Here is an 18,958-nt window from a genome sequence, read left to right on the forward strand (position 1 = left end):
CAAATTTATACACCTATGTAACGCTACCACTCTCATCATATACAATTGACCCTTACACAGTACAGGGTCAATTGAACTGTGTGGATTTGTTTCAATAAATACACACAGTACTATAAATGTATTTTCCTTACAATTTTCTTAACATTTTCTTTTTTCTGGCATACTTTGTTAGAATATAGAATATAATATATAAAACATACAAAATCTTAATTGACTCTAAGGCTTCTAGTCAAGAGCAGGCTAGTAGTTTTGGGGGAATCCAAAGTAAAAGTTATATGTGGGGTTGGCACCACTAATGCCAGCATTGTTCAAGGGTTAACTGGAATACATTCTAACTCTAGAAAGCTTCCTTCTCTTCCTTTGTTACATTTTTTGTTGTTGTTGTTAATCCCCACCAGAGGATATTTTTCCCATTGGTTTTTAGTGGAAAACCTGGAGGAGGGGAGAGATGAGAAACATGTTGATTGGTTGTCTCTAGCCTGTATATTACAACATACTAGATATTTGGCTTACTTATCTTGTCAGTGGTCAGCTTCCTTATCCTAGGATGTCAATTTCCTGAAAGCAGGGACTTTTAGTGTTTAGAGCAGGTGCTCAATTATGCTTTGCAGAAGGTAAAAGTGATGAGAAGAGTTTCAGTGGGACCTGGGGTGGGGTCTAGAGCACCCCATTCTCTTGGCTTTGGTGGGATGAAAGAAGTTGAAAGGAACAGCAGAACAGCCTGTGAGGGGAAGGGCAGGTGTGGGTGGAGACAATGGGCGACACAGCCAGGTGATGCTTTCTTTAATATTGAGGAAGGTGAGGTGTTGGGGTGAACAAATGTGAGGTTCTTGACTCCTGTTTGTGTCCCCTCTTCATCTGCACAGCTGCTGCAAGATGCCTTGGGCCTTGGCCCAGCGTAACCGCCACTGGGGCAGGGACAGGCCTTGGCAGAGCTCCCCCGAGAGGGTGACTTGGCCTGGCTGATCCCACCTGGGGAAGGGAATGGTGTAAGAGGAAGGCCTGAGCCTCCAGACCCTCACTGGCTTCCCCACATCATGGCCAGTCTCCCCCCATTCCCCTCCCAGTCTTTTCCCCAGCCCTGAGTTTGGCCTATTCCACCCAGCTCAGCTCTACCCCCCATCACCAGTCCCCCACATTCCCCTCTCACCAGTCCCCCACAATCACCTCTCACCAGTCCCCCACAATCCCCTCTCACCAGTCCCCCACATTCCCCTCTCACCAGTCCCCCACAATCCCCTCTCACCAGTCCTCCACAATCCCCTGCAGCTTGGGGATTCGTTCCAGGGTTTGTTCCAGCAGGTTCTCCAGCTGCTTTAGAGCCTGCCCCACATTCTCTTTCTGCTCCTTTTCCTGGGATGCATGGATCTGCAGCAACTCTGCAGGTTAGAAGCCCAGAAAATAGCATTGAGTCCTCTAGTTCCCTGGTGCCTTGCAGCCAATGGGTCACCAAGTAAATCTAGAGTCACCTAGTCTTGACCTCAACATCTCTCCCAAACCTCTCCCTCCTCCCAGGTCCTCATCTCAGGAGCAAGCCCACTATCCCCCCCCCCCCCACTTCATCCCGGATGCCTCCCGCCCAGACAGGCCATCAATCCCCATGACCTATTCTTCAGCTTCCTCCTCCTTCCCTACTCATGCCCCATCCCCAGCCTCCCTTAGGCTCCAGGCCTCAGTTTCCCACTCTGTTCCATCCTTTACATGGCAGCCAAAGTGATCTTCCTGAAGCCTAAACCTGATTCTTTCTAGCTTGGAACCTTCCAAGGCTTCCCATTCTAAGGTTTCCCCCTCAGACTGCTACAGCCCTTCACTCTACCAGGTCTACTCCCCCTTCACAGGTCCAAAACAGGCTCATATCAGACCTGCAGTGTGATCAGACTCCTTGGGTCTGAATCCTGACTCCAATCTCTCCTTGTGACACTGGGCATGACCCTTAGCCTTTCTTTAGCTATTCTATGGTCAGTTGTCATTATCTGAGCCACAGGATAGTGGGGTTGGAGCAGATTGAAGCATTCTGGAGATGGGACCCAGGGCTTGCTGACAGGCTGAAGGTGGGTGGGTGGGTGGGGTTAGGGGCCTGGGAGGAATTAAGGATGATTCCTGGTTTCTTGCTCAGGCACCTGGATGAGGAGGGGAGGATCATTTATTGAGGGAAGGAAATCAGGCTGAAGAAAAACAAAACTGCTTTTGGAGCAGAGGGAACGAAGTCCCATCCTATCTAATAATAGACAAATATGCAAATTGACCACACCTCCGACACACCCACAAGCCACACCCACCATCCAATCAGAGCAAGTATGCAAATTAATCCAAACCAAGATGGCTACAGCCACAGAGAGCAAGGTTTCCTAGGTAACAGAGGAAGCCAAGCTTTCCGCCTGCCCTGGCCAGGCCTAAGCCTCCACTCAAGCTACAAAGTTTCAATTATAGAAGGTAAACAAATTCAAACAAATGGCGGCAGAATGGAACTTGAGAGAGCAGGCCAGGGTTGCTGCCGGCAACAGGGGAAGCAAAGCTTTCCCCATACCCTGGCCAGGCCCACCCGCTTAAGGCAACAAAGTTTCAATTATTACCCCAACACAAATGGCTACAGGCCTCAGAGGGAGCCCCAGGCTTGGCTCTGCTCCAGGCTACAAAGTTTCAATTGTTGAAGGAAAATAAATTCCAGATACCAGGGCCTCTGCTTGGGTTGCCAGGGGGCGTGGCCGGCCTGCAAACCACCACAGGCCCCTCGCTCAGGCCGCCCCACACCCCAAGGGAACCCCCACCTGATCCGGGATGCCCTTCAGGGCAAACCAGCTGGCCCCCACCCCTGTACCAGGCCTCTATCCTATCTAATAAAAGAGTAATCTGTAGATTGATCATCACTGCAACACACAATATAGCTGCCCCCATGTGAACACAAGATGGCCACCACAAGATGGCCAGCAGGAGAGGGCAGTTAGGGGTGACCAGGCCGGCAGAGGAAGGAAGTTGGGGGCAAACAGGCTGGCAGCAGAGTGGTTAGGGGGTGATCAGGCTGGCAGGCAGAAGTGGTTAGGGGCAATCAGGAAGGCAGGCAGGTGAGCAGGTGGGAGCCAGCAGTCCTGGATTGTGAGAGGGATGTCCGACTGCCCGTTTAGGCCCGATCCCAGTGGGCAGTCGGACATCCCTTGAGGGTCCCATATTGGCGAGGGTACAGGCTGGGCTGAGGGACAACCTCCCTCCGTGCATGAATTTCGTGCACCGGGCCTCTAGTTTACACATGTTCAAGTTCACAATGCCCACGAGGTGGGATGCAGCTGTGCTGGCTCTGGGGCTGCTCCTGCACACCGCCCCGTGCCCATTGGAGAGGGGGAAGGCACCAAGCCTGAAACTCAAAAACAGTTTCTTCCTATTTTCTTGACAGTACCCTGATTCATTTCTCATCAATTCACCTCTTCTATTTACCCTTTGATTCTACCACCAGGACACCCCCGGGGCCGGACTGCTCTTGCCTCTCTCCCCATTGAGCTCTTGGGGCCAGCACCTGGCAGGTACCCACTGGGTGCTTGCTGAGTGAATCCAGGAATGAACAACTTTTCTTAGAAATTTCCATTTCCTCATTTGTAAACGGAATCTTAAACTCTTTCTGTCCCTCATGGTAAGCACTGGAAGAGACTGCACATGAGCAGACAAAATGACTGTAATCTCATACCTGACTATGTCTTCCCAGCAACTCTGTAAGGTATGCTTATTCCACTGAGGAGGAAACTGAGGCATAGGGAGATTACACAAGAGGCAGTCCTGAGAAGAGATTCCAGGTAGTTTAGCTCTACAGCCCAGCTTTTAACTCTTCAAGCATAATACTGGATGGTGACAAATGAGTACTTAGCAATTAGATAGGCAGTGTCACCTAGTGGTTAGGAGCACAGACCCATCGGAAGCCAGAACGCCCGAGTTAAATCTTAGCCCTGCCATCTTGGCATCTAAGCAGGCCTCTGCATCCAAGTCCCTCCTCTGTAAAAGGGAGAATGGCAGCACTAACCCCCTGGGGCTGCTGTGCAGATGAAAGTAGTGAACATGCTTAAAGCACTCAGAGCTCGGAAGGCTCTGTGTCAGCCATGGGTGGTTTGTGATTGGTCCTAGAGGTTGATGGTCCTGGGAGTGGGCAAGGATGCTAGATATAGAAGCAGGGCAGGCCTACCCTGGGTGGATGGTCCTGGCGGTAGGCTGTTCTTCATATGGAGCAGATCCCAGCACTGGAGTTTACCCTGGTCCTGGGAGAACAGAAGGTCCTGGCGAAGGGAGGCAGCCTTTGGGAGGAGCAGCTCTGGAGCCTAGAGGAAGGGGGAGAAGACAATCATCTCGGGTGGGGGTCGGGATGGAAAGATAGGTCCTAGGGGTAGAGCACTCACCTTCCCCGTGGGTAGCCCCAGAATGTGGCTAAGCGCTATAAGGCTGGAGCCCCTTGAGGACGCAGGATGTAACTGGTGGATGGATGGCAAGACTGTAGGCAGGGGCTGCAATCTGGGGGGAAAGTCCAGGTTAGGTGGGGCATTGAGAGCAGAGGCTCTGGGGCTGAGGGATAATTTTGGGAGGTCCAGGAACCTGGATGTGAGTCTTGGGACTAGAATTCTAGAGTGGGACTGAGGACCTGAGTGAGGTCTGGCAGCCTGGGAACACTAGGGTCTGGAATTATCTTTTCTGGAGTAGGCGGATTATTTTTTTGGAGTGGGACGGTCAACCAAGGGAGGGGATACAGGGGATGGCCCCCGTCTCACCCTCCAGGACTGTGCCGCAGCAGGGTGCCCAGCAGAAGGTGGGGCAGATGCCGGGCCTCCTCCTCTAGACAGCGAAGCAGTTCCTGGCTCTGTGGTGCCACTGCCTCAGATGTGGGGGCTACCTTTCGCTGAATCAGAGCATGCACCTGTGGGGAAGGAAAGGGAAGGGCGGGGAAACCGGAGATCACCCAGCCCCATCCCCTAGACCTGGCCCTACCCAGACCTCATTCCAAATCCCAACTCACCTCCCCAGGGCTCCGACACAGGTGCGTCTTGCTGGCTGAGTTGCTCTTGATGAGTAATCGGACCTGCTCCTGTGTCTCCCCCTGGATAACCAGGGGGCCACCAAGACGGGCTGCTATTCCTTCCCAGCTCCCAGCCTCCAGCCCTGCCCTCCCCTTTCCACAGGTCCTACTTCTTCTTGGGAGACTCATCCTGGGCCTCTTCCCCCACCAGGAGGCCCAGTTCGGTATCATAAAGCTCCCACCCTCACTCTGACCCTCCACCAGGCCCTGCCATTTCTCCCGGAATCCTGCTTCTCACCACCAGCTGGCGCCAGTGCAGGATCCGTTGCTGTTTGGCTTGTAGCTCCTGCAGCAGAAGCTGCTGCCGTTCAACTGCCTCTTCCAGCTCCTGGCTATGGGCACGCAGGGCCTTGAGCTCTGCCCACAGGCCATGAGTCCGGAGTCCCAGCACCAATGCCTGCCTGGAGAACAAGCAGAAGAGAACAATGGAGAGGAAGGTGACTAAGACTCACGGTGGCGGAGGAAATGCCCAACGCAAGGAGAGCAGGGAGGCAGGGACAAGAGCGAGAGGGGCAGAAAAAGCCCAATATTCTGAGACCCCAGGGAGAGAGAGACGGCCTAGAGGCCTCTGCCCTGGGAGCCCCCTCACCTCTCATTGGATCCCAGGGCACACCTCTCCACCTCCTCCAACAGGCTCTGGAGGCGCTGGGTCAGGACGCGATGCTCCTTCAGGAGAGGGCCCCGCTGGGTGACCAGCACACTCACAGTTTGCCAGCCCTCCTGGGGCAGGGGGACAAAGTCAGGGTGGGCATCATCCCTGGTGGTGAGGGGACTGAGTGGGCCTTGGGATAGGAAAGAGATAAGAGTCTGGAAGGGTGCCTGGGGGTCACCTGGATGAGATGCATCACGGACGGCAGGGCCTGGCTGGAGGCTGACTGATCTGGTACCTGGGACCTGGGGGTGGGGTGAAACTGGTGAGGGAGGAGTCCCGTCCCCTTGCTTGGACTCTTGAGGGTAGCCAATGTCAACCCCACCTGGGTTTGGCCCCTGGGTTTCAGTTCTCTTATCAGTAATCCCTGTGCCCGGTCTTGGCCTGTCCCAGCTCACACAGCCACCTGCCCTGCCTGACCATGGAAGTACTCGACTACACACCTGGCTATCCTCGTATCTTGGAGTCTGTCCTGACTGCACAGGGACCGAATCTCTGCTTCCCGTTCTGCAGCCAGGTGTTCCAAGGCAGCCAAGACGTGGCTGGGAGGGTGGTTTGTCAGCAGTGTCTGGTGTGGGGAGGGGTGAAGTAAGGGCAGGATGGGGGCCGGGCTGTGAGCTGGGACCACAAGGGGACTGGGCAAGGATGAACATTTAGGTCCTGGCACCCTGAGGCTTGATAATGGGACAGTGGGTATGGTCTCTCCTGAAAGCCCCCCTCACCTCCACTGAGCTAAGCCATTGCTGGTAGGAAGTTCCAAAGTGGTCATCTTGAGGGGTTCTGTGGGGTTGGGGGAGGGGACAGAAAATGTTACAAGACATATCAATTCTTCCTCTAATGATCACCACCACCCTATAAAGTAGGATCTGTCCCTGTGCCCAGTTTATAGATGAGGAAACCTAATTCATCTATGCTCATTTGACTTGATTCCCCCTCTTATACCAACTTGCTGACCATGGGCCCTTTCAGATGTGCTGCTTGCCTGCAACACCTTTCCTAAGCCTCCTCACCCGAGACCCATCCTCCCTGCTTCCTGAGCTGCGTAGGGTGTCTCCTCTCAGTACCCAGAGCCTCCTAGGCTTCCCCATCCCCCAACAGTCCTAACTGCCTGGGTTGTTAATGTCTGTGATGGGTCTGTCTCCACCTCCTCCCAGCCTGGGAGCCCTGTCAGGGCAGGCCTGGGTCTGACACAGCCCAGACACTCAGTGTCTGATCAATTAACAGACAAGTAACTCCTTCCAAAGCCCAGGTTCTTTGTAGGGTTTCTGGGGGCTTAGTGACACTCACGGGATGCTGCCTCCTTTGGCCTGAGGAATCAAAAGGTTCTGCAGGAACTCGGTTCGGAGGGTGCAGGCTCTTCGGACATCACCCTGGGAACAAGAGGATGGGACATAAAGGGGACCCAGGGGTCCAACCTGATCCCAGACTCCCTCCTCTCCCCCCATGGCCCAGGACTCTTACCAGGACCAAAGGCTCCAGGCCTAGGGCTGCCGATGTCAAGGGGCCAAAGGTTATATCCATTTTAGTCTTCCTGGAAAGAGGAGTGCAATTGGGGCTGGGTCTCTGGTAGGAGGGAGCTTGGAGAACAGATGTTTGTGTCCCCTCCTGCTGCCAGCAAAGCTAGTCACAGGGATCCCTGAGTCTGAATCTCAGGGGCCATCTCCAAAATTAGGCCACTGTCATCTCCTGGCTGGATGACTCCATTAGCCTCCTCACTGGTCTTCCTTACTTTCGTTCTCTGCAGTCTGTTCTCCACCCAGCAGTTAAGTGATCCTGTTAAAACCTCAGAAAGAGCATGTCACTGTTCTGCTCAAAACCCTTGTATATAATATATGTCCTCGTCACCATTAGAATAACAGTGGTTAACAGAAACTCTTCTAAGCACTTTGCATGATTTAACTCAATTATCATACCTGCCATGTAAAGCAGGTAATATTATTCCCATTCTATAGATCTTCAAAACTGAGGCACAAACTTTGCCCAAGGTCACACTGTAAGTGGCCAAGCCAGGGCATGAACTCAGCCTGAGAATTCCAGTGACTCCATGGTGCTGTCTCCCTCTCTACCCCCACCTTCTCAAGCTCCCCCTCTTGCCTGTGACACTCAGGCTGAACTGCACTCCTGGCTGTTCTTCCCATGTGCCAAGTTCAGGGCTTCTGCTCTTGCTGTCCCTCTTCGTGCAAGTTCCTTCCCCAACTCAAATGTTACCTCATCAGAGAGGCTTCTCTGACCATCCTACCCAGAGTAGCATCTTCGTCTCCCCTTACTTAATTTTTCTTCATAGCACTCATCTCTCCCTGCAATTACTGGGTTTGTTTGCTTTCTAGTTTACCAGCTGTTTCCTCTGCATCAGAGTGTAAGGTCCACGAAGGCAGGGTTGTCCCTTGTTTACTGTTCTTCCCCAGCCAGTGGTGTTCTAGATGTACACTGAGTGGCCAGATTATCATGATCTCTGAACGCATAATAATCTGGCCACTCAGTGTATAGGTGGCACCATTCTAGGTACAAATTCTGGTGGGTGAGATGACAAAACTTCCTGGCCTCATGGACTTTAAATCCTAAAGAGCAGAGCCTAGAATTCTGGAACTCAAGAAGGGGTCAGGGCAGAATACTGGGGTCTCGAAGGAAAATGTCTCTCCACCCAGCCCGGTGGGCACCTGAAGCCCACCTTTCTATGTCCTGCAGGCGCCTGAGCTGATTCTGTAACCACTGCATGGGATGTTGGAGTCCGTGCTGCTGTCTTCTCATGGCCCCAGCTTGGGCCCGCAGGAGGAGAGCATGCCGCTGGGTGTCTTGCATGCTCTGCAATGCCTGCTCCATGGCCATGTCTGTGGGAGGAGCAGAGTGGTCATCAGTACCTTCCCAATACCCTTTCTGCTGCCCATCTGTCCAGCCACATGGGTTACCCTGAGCCTCGGTCTCTTGATCCATCAGCTCCGAGCTCTGGTCTAACTCCTGGATCTCTGCCCGTAGGTGGGCAACAGCAGCTTCCAGCTCCAACTTCCGACAGGCCTGGTGGGATCAGGTACAAGGTCAGATACATGGCCTAGCCTTGGCTCTGCCTGGCCTGACTATCCTTTGTGGAGCATGAGTCTTCATCTGCCCGGGGGTGTGGCAGATTTTTTTTCCTGGGTAGTTACTGTGTCTGAACCTCTAGGCCCAGAGGTACATTAGGGTACTATCCTGGGCCCCTTCCTCTGGAATTATATCACCCTCCCAACCTGTTTCCTGTCTCTGCATTGATGACACATCTCTGTCCCAGTCCTCATCTCTTCATGAGCCCCGCATCTAAGAGTTTCAAGGTCTCTTGGAAGTGCCCCCCCAGATGTCACCTGGACCGTTCGCACATACTGAGTCCCACCCTGGCCTCAAACTAATGCATTCTCCTATCTTCCCTCACCAGCTCTGATGCCTCATATCTATGTTCTTCCCTTTCCCCTAGCTCATGCCTGTCTCCCCTTGCCTGTAAACCCTATGAATGCATGGATCAAGGCTGTGACCCAGCATCCCCGTTATCACTCAATACAAGGCGGGGCCCAGAGCAAATGATCCTCTCTTTTGATGAAAGAAAATCTTGTAGCACATGCTTCTTACCTCTGAACTGTATTCGTGGCCATACCTGAGGAAATGAGGACAGAGTTAGGGAATGACAGGGACTTCCAGGAGGTGTGAGGCTGTGTGTGTGTGTGTGTCAGGGGGTGGGGGGGGGGGGGTGGGGGGAGGGAAGAGACAGGGCTGGATGGGACTGTGGGAAATATGGATAGCTTTGAGGACAAGTTACCAGAGTAGGTTTCCCCGGATCTTCTTGACATTCCTACAGTGAGAAGTAGGAGAAGTTACTGTGGGACTTGCCTGTGTTCCTTCCCCTGCCACAGCCACCCCTATGCAGCCAGGCTCACCTCTGGCTGTGCACATGCTGTAAGACATAGGCCCAGATGTCAGCCCCCTGGCCCAGACACAGCCTGTGGGGACAGTATGCAAAGGTATGCCTGGGACATCACCCAGTATGGAGGATCCTAATTCCCACGGTGGTGGTGGTGGTGGTGCGGGGGCGGGTCTTTACTAGGGAATTCTCACTTCTCCCACGGAGGGAGGATTCATATTTTGGGGGTTAAGATATTCCTTCTTGGATGGGTCCCTGCGAGGGTGGGCTTCTCACAGGGTGTGGGGCAGTCTCATTCCCTCCCTGGCCGGTGCCTCCTCTCTCCTGGGAGAGGGTTACTTCTAGAGGTGGGGGTGGCGGATATCTGTCATTCCTGGATGTGGGCTATCATTCCCTCAGATTTAATCTCCAACGGGGTGGTCTTTGCTGACTCGAATGTCCCCACTGGCTGAGCTGGGTGGTGGGTGGTGCAGACAGCCTCCCTTACCCAGGAGTTCCTATTTACACACGGGAAGAAGGGCTTCCTAAACTCATGGAGGATCCTCACGGGGTGGGGGTGGAGTGTGGGGGTTACCGCCGTGACGTCCTCACCGAGGTCCAGGATCCTCTTCCTGGATACACTACTGGGGGGCGGGGGGCGGGGAAGCGCCCTGAGAGCTGATTCTCACAGGCGCGGAGGAGGAAGGCGCGGCCGCGGTCAAGGTGGGGCTCTCCCTCCCGGAGGCTCTCCCGGATGGGTGGTCCTCACTCCCGAGCCGCCCTCACCTGCGCAGCAACGACTCCGGGGCCCGGGCTGCCTCGGGCGCCTCCATCTCTTCCGCAGCCCAGCAGACCAGTTCCCGCGCTTCCTGCACTAACTCCATGCCGCCGCCGCCGCCGCCGCCGCGGGCCGCGCGCCCTCCAGCGGCGCCGCCTCTGACGTCACGAGCGCGCGGACAGGGCGGGGCCGGCTCCCGGCTCCGAGCCTCCGGACTTCGCGGGACGTCCCCGGAGGGTCCCGTTGAATGCAGCGGGGCGGAGCGCGGGAAAACGCTGGAGGCCGCTTGCTCTCTGCGTCCTCCCTCTCTCTACTAGCTGTTCCCTAAAAGCCAGAACGTCCCTGACGGCTCACTTGATGTTCTTGACGAAATGGGACTTTCATCCTGGGCAAGGAGCTGCCACACTTACTGCTCGCGGAGTTCAGAAACGGGGGATCTGGGGTCTGAGTGAGGAACAGGGGGCGGAGAGCATGACCCCAATATGGTCCCGGCCTGCTTTCTTCCAGATTCGTGTGTCCCTGCCGCTCCACAACAGTCCTGAGCCTTCCCGGTGCTGGGGTCACCGCGGTGGCCCACCCAGCCTCAGCCTCCATGCGACGGAGCTCTCAGTTCAGTGGAGAAACAGATGCTTCACCAGGTAGGGATGGTAGAAAATAAGCAGCAGGGGTGGGTCCCTTTGGGATACTGGGGTGCCCCAGAAAGCACTGGACACTAGCTAGGGCTGGAGTCCTGGAGAGCCCACGCAGCCTCAAAAGAAAAAGGCAACATTTAGGGACCTTTCATTAACAGGATTGCCTAGGTCACCACGCGGTCCTCTGTCCAGTACAGAGCCTGACTGGTAAATATTTGTTGGGCGGGTAGCGGGTGTGTGTGTGTGTGTGTGTGTGTGTGTGTGTGTGGTGACACTAAAGTTGGGAACTCAGGGAGGAGAGTGGAGCAGAATGAGGAGCAAGGAAAGTGCTGGTCTGCAGTAGGGCTGTGGAGCAGAAAGGAGACTGAGTGGATGGGTTGATTGGCTGTTGGTGTGTGTGTGTGTGTGTGTGTGTGTGTGTGTGTGTGTGTGTGTGTCCATCCAAGCATGAGGCCCAGGACTCTGGCGTAGGGATTAGATGGAGCAGACCTTGAAATCCGGAAGTGAAAGAAGGGGCAAGTGCTGACAGCAGTGTGGGACGCTATCCCTATGAGGAGCCAAGGAGAGACATCCGAGGGCTGGTGAGTCTCTGGAGTCCCAGGGACAAGGGGACCATGGGATCACCATTGAGAAGGCAGATTTGGGGAAGAAGCTGAGTCAAGCTTCAAATGTTTCATAAGGGCTGAGAAGCAGAAGAGGGTGCCAGGGGCTGATGTAATCCAGGTGGGCTTCCTGGAAGAAAGATGATCAGTTGCTGCTCCATGATGCTTGATTTCTCAACAGTTGTCATTTCTCTCAAATATCTCCACTCTTCCACTTTGTGGGCTGTTTTTCTATTTAAAAAAAAATATCAGCCGAAACCGGTTTGGCTCAGTGGATAGAACTCAAGGGTCCCAGGTTCGATTCCGGTCAAGGGCATGTACCTTGGTTGCGGGCACATTCCCAGTAGGGGGTGTGCAAGAGGCAGCTGATGGATGTTTCTCTCTCATCGATGTTTCTAACTCTCTATCCCTCTCTCTTCCTCTCTGTAAAAAATCAATAAAATATATTAAAAAAATATCAATAGCCAGCATATCTGCCAAAAATTACTGGCTGTAAGAGAATTAAAAGATAAGCCACAGACTGGGATAAAATATTTCCAAAACACATCTGATGATGAACTTGGATCCAAAATATATATAAAAAAAAAACCTCTCCAAACTCAACCATAGATAACAAATAATCCAATTAAAAATGGACAAAAGTTATGAACAGATGTCTCACCAAAGAAGATATACAGAAGCATATGAAAAGTTGCTCAATTTCAGCCCTGGCTGGTTTGGCTTGGTGGATAGAGCGTCGGCCTGCGGACTGAAAGGTCCCAGGTTCGATTCCGGTCAAGGGGCATGTACCTTGGTTGTGGGCACATCCCCCCGGGGGAGGTGTGCAGGAGGCAGCTGATCGGTGTTTCTCTCTCATTGATGTTTCTGACTCTCTATCCCTCTCCCTTTCTCTCTGTAAAAAATCAATAAAATATATATATATAAAAAAAGTTGCTCAATTTCAGATGTTATCAGGTATTGCAGACTAAGACAATGGGATTCATCTATTAAAATGTCTAAAATCCAGGATGTGCGGGCAATCTGGCTGTGACATCTGTCACCCCATTGATCGCCAGGGTTGATTCGGCTGATCTGGCTGGCTAGGCGGGTGTCCCCCTCCTCCCTCACCGATCCATGTGCGTCCCTCCCGAAGCTGCGCGCTCGGTGGGTCGAAGAGGATGACCTTCCCCCCAGAGCAGAGGACCGGTCTTCGGTCAAGGGTATACGAGTAGCTGCGCTCCCCTGCTAGAACCTCCAAACAAGCTCTCAAGGTCCATTTGTAGGAGAACGTAGGGTAGTCAAGCTTCCAAGACTCCAGACACATCCAAATGAGGCGCTGCACGTGGCAGTCTGCCTTTAAAAATAAATAAATAAATAAATAAATAAATAAATAAATAAATAAAATGTCTAAAATCCAGCCCCAGCTGGTTTGACTCAGTGGATAGAGCTTGTTGGACTGAAGGGTCCCAAGTTCGATTCCGTTCAAGGGCACATGCCCAGGTTGTGGGCTCGATCCCCAGTAGGGGGTGTGCAGGAGGCAGCCAGTCAATGATTCTCTCTCATCATTGATGTTTCTCTCTCTCCCTCTCCTTTCCTTTCTGAAATCAATAAAAATTTATTTTAAAAAAGTCTAAAATCCAAAACAGCAACACTAAATGCTGTTGAGGATGTGGAACAACAGAACTCTGAATTGCCGATGTAAATACCAAATGATACAGCCACTTTGGAAGACAACCTGAATAGGTAATATACTGTGTGATTACAATTATGTGACATTCTGGAAAAGGCAAAACTATTAGAGATCAGTGAAAAGATCAGCGGTTGCAAGGGGAATCATGGGATGGGGTAGAGATGAAGAGGTGAAAGATGGGTGAAAGTAATTTGTTTGATATTGTAATGGTGGATACATCACATTACACATTTGTAAAAAGCCGTAGTACAACACAGAGTGAGTCCTAATGTAAGGTATGGATTTAATTAGTAGTAATGTTTCACTATTGGTCATCAGTTGTAACCAAGGTATATTCCTGCAAGATAGAGGAAACTGTCTGTAGAGGGAGAGGAGGTATATGGGAACTTTCCTTTTTGTGGAATTTTCTATAAGCATAAAACTCACACACAAAAAATGTCTATTAAAAAGTATTGGCTGAAAGATGGAGTATTGTTTAATGAAATACCTATAACCATAACCTAATGACAACTAATCAGATGCACCTTGATTCAAGTTACATAATTATATATAAACTAGAAGCCTTGTGCATGAAATTGGTGCACGGGCGGGGGGGTGGGGGGGAGGAGGCGTCCCTCAGCCTGGCCTGCACTCTCTCCAATCCGGGACCCCTCAGGGGATGTACGACTGCCTCCCACAAACTGCTGGCTCCTAACTGCTCACCTGCCTGCCTGCCTTATCGCCCCTAACCACCTCTGCCTCACCCCACACCTGGGACCCAGGATTCCCTCCTCTGGCCGGTTGCAGGCACCTGGGACCCAGGCCAGCTTCACCCAGGCTGGCTGCAGCTGCAGGGAACCATGGGCGGGTGGCTTTGCCCAGGCCAAAGCTGCAGGCATCCGGGACCGCGGGGCGGGCGGCTTGTCCTTCTCCTGGGCTGCAGGCACAGGCACAGCCACTGGTATCCGGGACTGTAGGGCGTGCCGCTTGTCCCTCTCCTGGGTGGCCGCCTGACTGATCCCTATTCCTCTCTCGCGAGCTCATTTGTGCCTGACTGGTACCCATTCCTCTCTCCGCAGAGTTGAGTGTCTGAGCGGTTCCAGGGCAAGGACAGACGGCATGACAACCATTGGCATATTAGCTCTTTATCATCTACACTAATAAAAGAGAAACATGCAAATTGACTGTCCCTCTGCTATGCCCACCAGCCAATCAGAGTGAGTATGAAATTAACCCAACAAAGATGGTGGCGGCCACGGAGCTGGAGCGAGTAGGAGGCTTGGGTTGCCCTTGGTGACAGAGGAAGCCAAGCTTACTGCCCGCCCTGGCTTCTGTTCAAGGAGGCACTGGGGAAAAAATAAAAGAGGGGCTGGGAGCCTGGGTCACCAGGGGGCGTGGCCAGCCTGAAAATGGCCCTCAGCCCCTCACCCAGGATGGCCACACCCCCATGGAGTAAGATTCCCTGCTGGGGGGCGTGGCCAGCCTGCAAACAGCCATCAGCCCCTCACCCAGGCTGGCTACACCCCCCCAGTGGGGACCCTCACCCCATGGGGTCATGGCCGGCCTGCAAACCACCACAGGCCCCTCGCCCAGGCCGCCCCATGCCCCAAGGGAACCCCCACCCTGATCCGGGATACACTTCAGGGCAAACCAGCTGGCCTTCACCCATGCACCAGGCCTCTATCTATACTAATAAAAGGATAATATGCTAATTAGACTGGGAGACCTTCCAGGAGACTTTTGGGGCGTTTTCTGGACAAAGCCATGGTGGCGGGGCCGAGGTAGAAGCGGTTAGAAGCCAAGAGGGGAGGGCAGTTGTGGGTGATGAGGCCAGGATGGGACGGCAGTTGTGGGTGATCAGGCCGGTGGGGGTGAGCAGACCAGCAGGGGGGCCAGTTGGGGGTGAGCAGGCCATCAGTGGGGGGTCAGTTGGAGGTTATCAGGACAGTGGGGGGGCAGTTTGGAGTGAGCAGGCCAGCGGGGGGGGGGGCAGTTGGGGGCAAGCACACTGGCGCAGAGGACAGTTGAGGGGATCAGGCTGGTGGGGGGCATTTGGGGGTGAGCAGGCTGGCCACAGGGGCAGTTGGGGACAAGCAGGTCAGCAGGCAGAGTAGTTAGGGGCAATCAGGCAGTCAGGGAGGTGAGCGGTTAGGAGCCAGCAGTCCTGGATTGTGAGAGGGATGTCTGACTGCCAGCTTAGGCCCGATCCCTGTAAACTGCCAGTAGGACATCCTTCAAGGGGTCTCAGATTGGAGAGGGTACAGACTGGGCTGAGGGACAACCTTCCCCCCCCGTGCATGAATTTCGTGCACCGGGCCACTAGTATAGTATATGAAATGTTTCTGTATGTTTTAGAGGAAAAGTTAAAGCCAAGTAAGAGGTAAGTACCCCATCCCCCAACTCTAAAAAATACAAAAAACCCCCAGGGGTTTTTATACATATCCTGTAAGATACCTAAGAGAGAGCAGAGCTGGTCATGTGACCATCTCCCCAGCAACCACTTACCATATCACCACTCTCTTCCAGTCTCTGTGTGGTGGCTTTGTAATAGGTCAGCTTGACTAGGCTGAATGAACTATATCCTGGAATTACATTCTCTGTATGTGTCCATTAGGATGGGCCAAAAGATTCTTGGACCAGATTTGTAGGTCAGAATAAAGCAGCTTCTATTTTGTAGATTACACAGGTTGTGATCTACAAATTGTGTGATCTATATTTTTGCATAGAGCAGCAGCCAGGCCAGCAATTATTCCACCTTCTCCTGGATCTTCCTTCAACTTCAACTCCTTGGCTAGGTGTGTATTTAGCTCCATGATGAAGGATGCCAGCTTCTCCTGTAGATGCTCATTCCACCAAGGGTAAAGGCAAGTTTGTTCCAGCGTGTCCTAGCTTTACCCCACTTTACATCTCTCCTCTCTTCCTAACTGCCTGCCCTGTGCACTTTGAGTGCAAGTATTAGACACTGAGACAATCTTAGGGACTGCTTAACAACCCCACTAATTGCACAAGGTTAAACCCCTGATATCTTTATCTATCTATCTATCTATCTATCTATCTATCTATCTATCTATCTTCTATCTGTCATACTTTATAATAAAGAGGTAATATGCAAATTGATCGTCAGGCCCTCGCACAAGATAGCTGCCCCCATGTGGTCACAAGATGCCACCACAAGATGGCCAGCAGGGGAGGGCAGTTGTGGGCAATCAGGCCAGCAGGGGAGGGAAGTTGGGGGTGACTGGGCCTGCAGGGGAGGGAATTTGGGGGTAGTTGGGGGTGACCAGGTCGGCAGGGTATGGCAGTTGGGGGCGATCAGGCCAGCAGGAGAGCAGTTAGGTGTCGATCAGTCTGGCAGGGGAGTGGTTAGGGGGTGATTAGGCTGGCAGGCAGAAGTGGTTAGGGGCAATCAGGCAGGCAGGCAGGTGAGCGGTTGGGAGCCAGCAGTCCTGGATTGTGAGAGGGATGTCTGACTGCCTGTGGCAGTGGTCAGCAAACTCATTAGTCAACAGAGCCAAATATCAACAGTACAACGATTGAAATTTCTTTTGAGAGCCAAATTTTTTAAACTTAAACTTCTTTTTTTTCTTATTTTATTGATTTTTTACAGAGAGGAAGAGAGAGGGATAGAGAGTCAGAAACATCGATGAGGGAGAAACATCCATCAGCTGCCTCTTGCACACCCCCTACTGGGGACGTGCCCGCAACCAAGGTACATGCCCTTGACCGGAATCGAACCCGGGACCCCTGAGTCCGCAGGCCGACGCTCTATCCACTGAGCCAAACCGGTCTCGGCTAAACTTAAACTTCTAACGCCACTTCTTCAAAATAGACTCGCCCAGGCCATGGTATTTTGTGGAAGAGCCACACTAAAGGGGCCAAAGAGCTGCGCGTGGCTCACGAGCTGCAGTTTGCCGACCACGGGCCTATGGGATCGGGCCTAAACCCATAGACATCCCCTGAGGGGTCCCAGATTGGGGAGAGTGAAGGCTGGGTTGAGGGATGCCCCCGCCGCCCCCGTGCATGAATTTTGTGCACTGGGCCTCTAGTCTAATATATCTCTTCTAGTGGTTCAGCCTCTCTGATTGAAACCTAATACATTCTGTAAGCAGAGACTCTTTATGTCCGAGAATCACTGTTATATCAAGCTGTTGTTGTTGGACAAGTTGCAGTGGCTTTCCTCCTCTCCTCTGTGAGAGGAGGGGTCTTCTCCACCCCCAAAAAGTCTGATGCAAAAAGTGAGATTGACATTTTACTCACAGGACAAAAAACGTAAGTCATGTTTGTACCCCATTGTATTCAGTTTGTTCAATATATTTTGCAAAATTATTTTTGTCTCTAAACTGAGCAGATGCTCAAGGTCAGCATTCCCAGCATTTCAGGGGCTTGTTAGAAATGCAGAACCCCTTGCCCCTTAACCCCTGGATTTACTGAATCAAAACCTGAATTTTGACAAAAATCTGTCAGTGATTTGTTACATATTGAAGTTTAAGAAGTGCAGTCTAAGGAGAAACCAAGATGGCAGCATAGGTAAACACCTAAACTGCAGCCTCGCACAACAATTTCAAAAATACAACTAAAAGACAAAACAGACATCATCCAGAACCACAGGAAAGCTGGCTGACTGGAAATCCTACAACTAGAAGGAAAGAGGAAACCACAAGGAAAATCAGAGGAGCTGTAAAAGCCTGAGGTACTGAGACACGGGCGTGCACGTGCGGAGAGGACGGTGCCGGAGGGACGGGGCGGCCAAGTGCCTGGCTGGCGTTCTCTAGGGGGAAGGAGATAAAAGCTCCGGACTGCACTGAACCCCAGTTCCGACTGCACTGAACCCTAGTTCCGGGCAAGAATCTGGGAATCCAGATTCATTGCTGGGGAGACTAGACTGTCTGGCAGCGGGTGAAACTCGAGGGTGCCTTTCTCTCAGAGGTGCTTGCAGCGAGTACTGAGGGACACTGAGGGACACTGAGACCCAGGAACCTCATAGGGCAGGGCTGATGGGAAGCCAAGGCTGTAGGCTTCACCCTGAAACTCCGCCCCATCCAAGCTGAGCACAGAGGCTTTTGCAATTTTGCAAGTCTAGTCGAATAAGGCTATCTCCTGGCATAGACACAGCTGATCCTCACAGCCAATTGGCCTGGAGGTCAACTCCTCCCACTGATATCAACAACAATCAAGACTTAACTACAACAAGGCTGTACACACAGTCCACATAGGGGTGCACCAAGAGTGTCCACCTAAGGTAACTGGGGAGGCTGAGCCACTGGCCCATATAGGACACCTAGTACACAAAGCTACCCTACCAACTCAGGGAAGCAGCGAAAATGCGGAGACAAACAGATCACAAACGAAAGAAATGGAGGAAAACAAACGACTGGAGATAGAGTTCAAAACCACGGTTATAAGGTTTTTCAAGAATTTCCTAGAAAAGGCCCATAAATTTAGCAAGAACCTCGAGGATATGAGAGAGACCCTCGAGGATATGGAAAAGGACCAACTAGAAATTAAACATACACTGACTGAAACAAAAAATATTATGCAGACACCCAACAGCAAACTAGAGGAACGCAAGAATCAAGTCAAAGATTTGAAATACAAAGAAGCAAAAATCACTCAACTGGAAAAGCTAAAAGAAAAAAGAATCCAAAAATTTGAAGATAGTGTAAGAAGCCTCTGGGACAACTTCAAGCATACCAACATCAGAATTATGGGGGTGCCAGAAGAAGAGAGAGAGCAAGATACT

The 18,958-nt window shown here is 52.3% G+C and overlaps 2 protein-coding genes across 2 annotated transcripts in view; one reads left to right on the forward strand and one right to left on the reverse strand.

The window, feature by feature from the left end:
- The window catches only part of ATP4A (ATPase H+/K+ transporting subunit alpha), a 73,379-nt gene that overhangs the window by 4,468 nt on the left and 49,953 nt on the right, over window positions 1–18,958 (forward strand). The window contains exon 2 of the mRNA XM_028143572.2: window positions 10,844–10,974. Within this exon, the coding sequence (XP_027999373.2) occupies window positions 10,963–10,974 (12 nt within the window). The 5' untranslated portion in view covers window positions 10,844–10,962. The remainder of the gene's footprint in view (window positions 1–10,843; window positions 10,975–18,958) is intronic.
- On the reverse strand, window positions 748–10,459 carry HAUS5 (HAUS augmin like complex subunit 5). The gene is made up of 19 exons (XM_054711238.1): window positions 10,345–10,459; window positions 9,596–9,658; window positions 9,478–9,510; window positions 9,291–9,315; window positions 8,603–8,708; window positions 8,365–8,524; window positions 7,158–7,227; window positions 6,984–7,066; window positions 6,419–6,476; window positions 6,140–6,264; window positions 5,878–5,941; window positions 5,637–5,767; window positions 5,286–5,448; window positions 4,988–5,068; window positions 4,743–4,888; window positions 4,377–4,488; window positions 4,166–4,298; window positions 1,247–1,379; window positions 748–972 (listed from the first exon to the last, which is right to left on the reverse strand). The coding sequence occupies exons 1-19, from the start codon at window positions 10,440–10,442 to the stop codon at window positions 855–857; spliced, it is 1,902 nt and encodes a 633-aa protein (XP_054567213.1). The 5' UTR covers window positions 10,443–10,459; the 3' UTR covers window positions 748–854.

Source organism: Eptesicus fuscus, chromosome 21 (genome assembly GCF_027574615.1).
Source record: "Eptesicus fuscus isolate TK198812 chromosome 21, DD_ASM_mEF_20220401, whole genome shotgun sequence".
Classification (NCBI taxonomy): domain Eukaryota; kingdom Metazoa; phylum Chordata; class Mammalia; order Chiroptera; family Vespertilionidae; genus Eptesicus; species Eptesicus fuscus.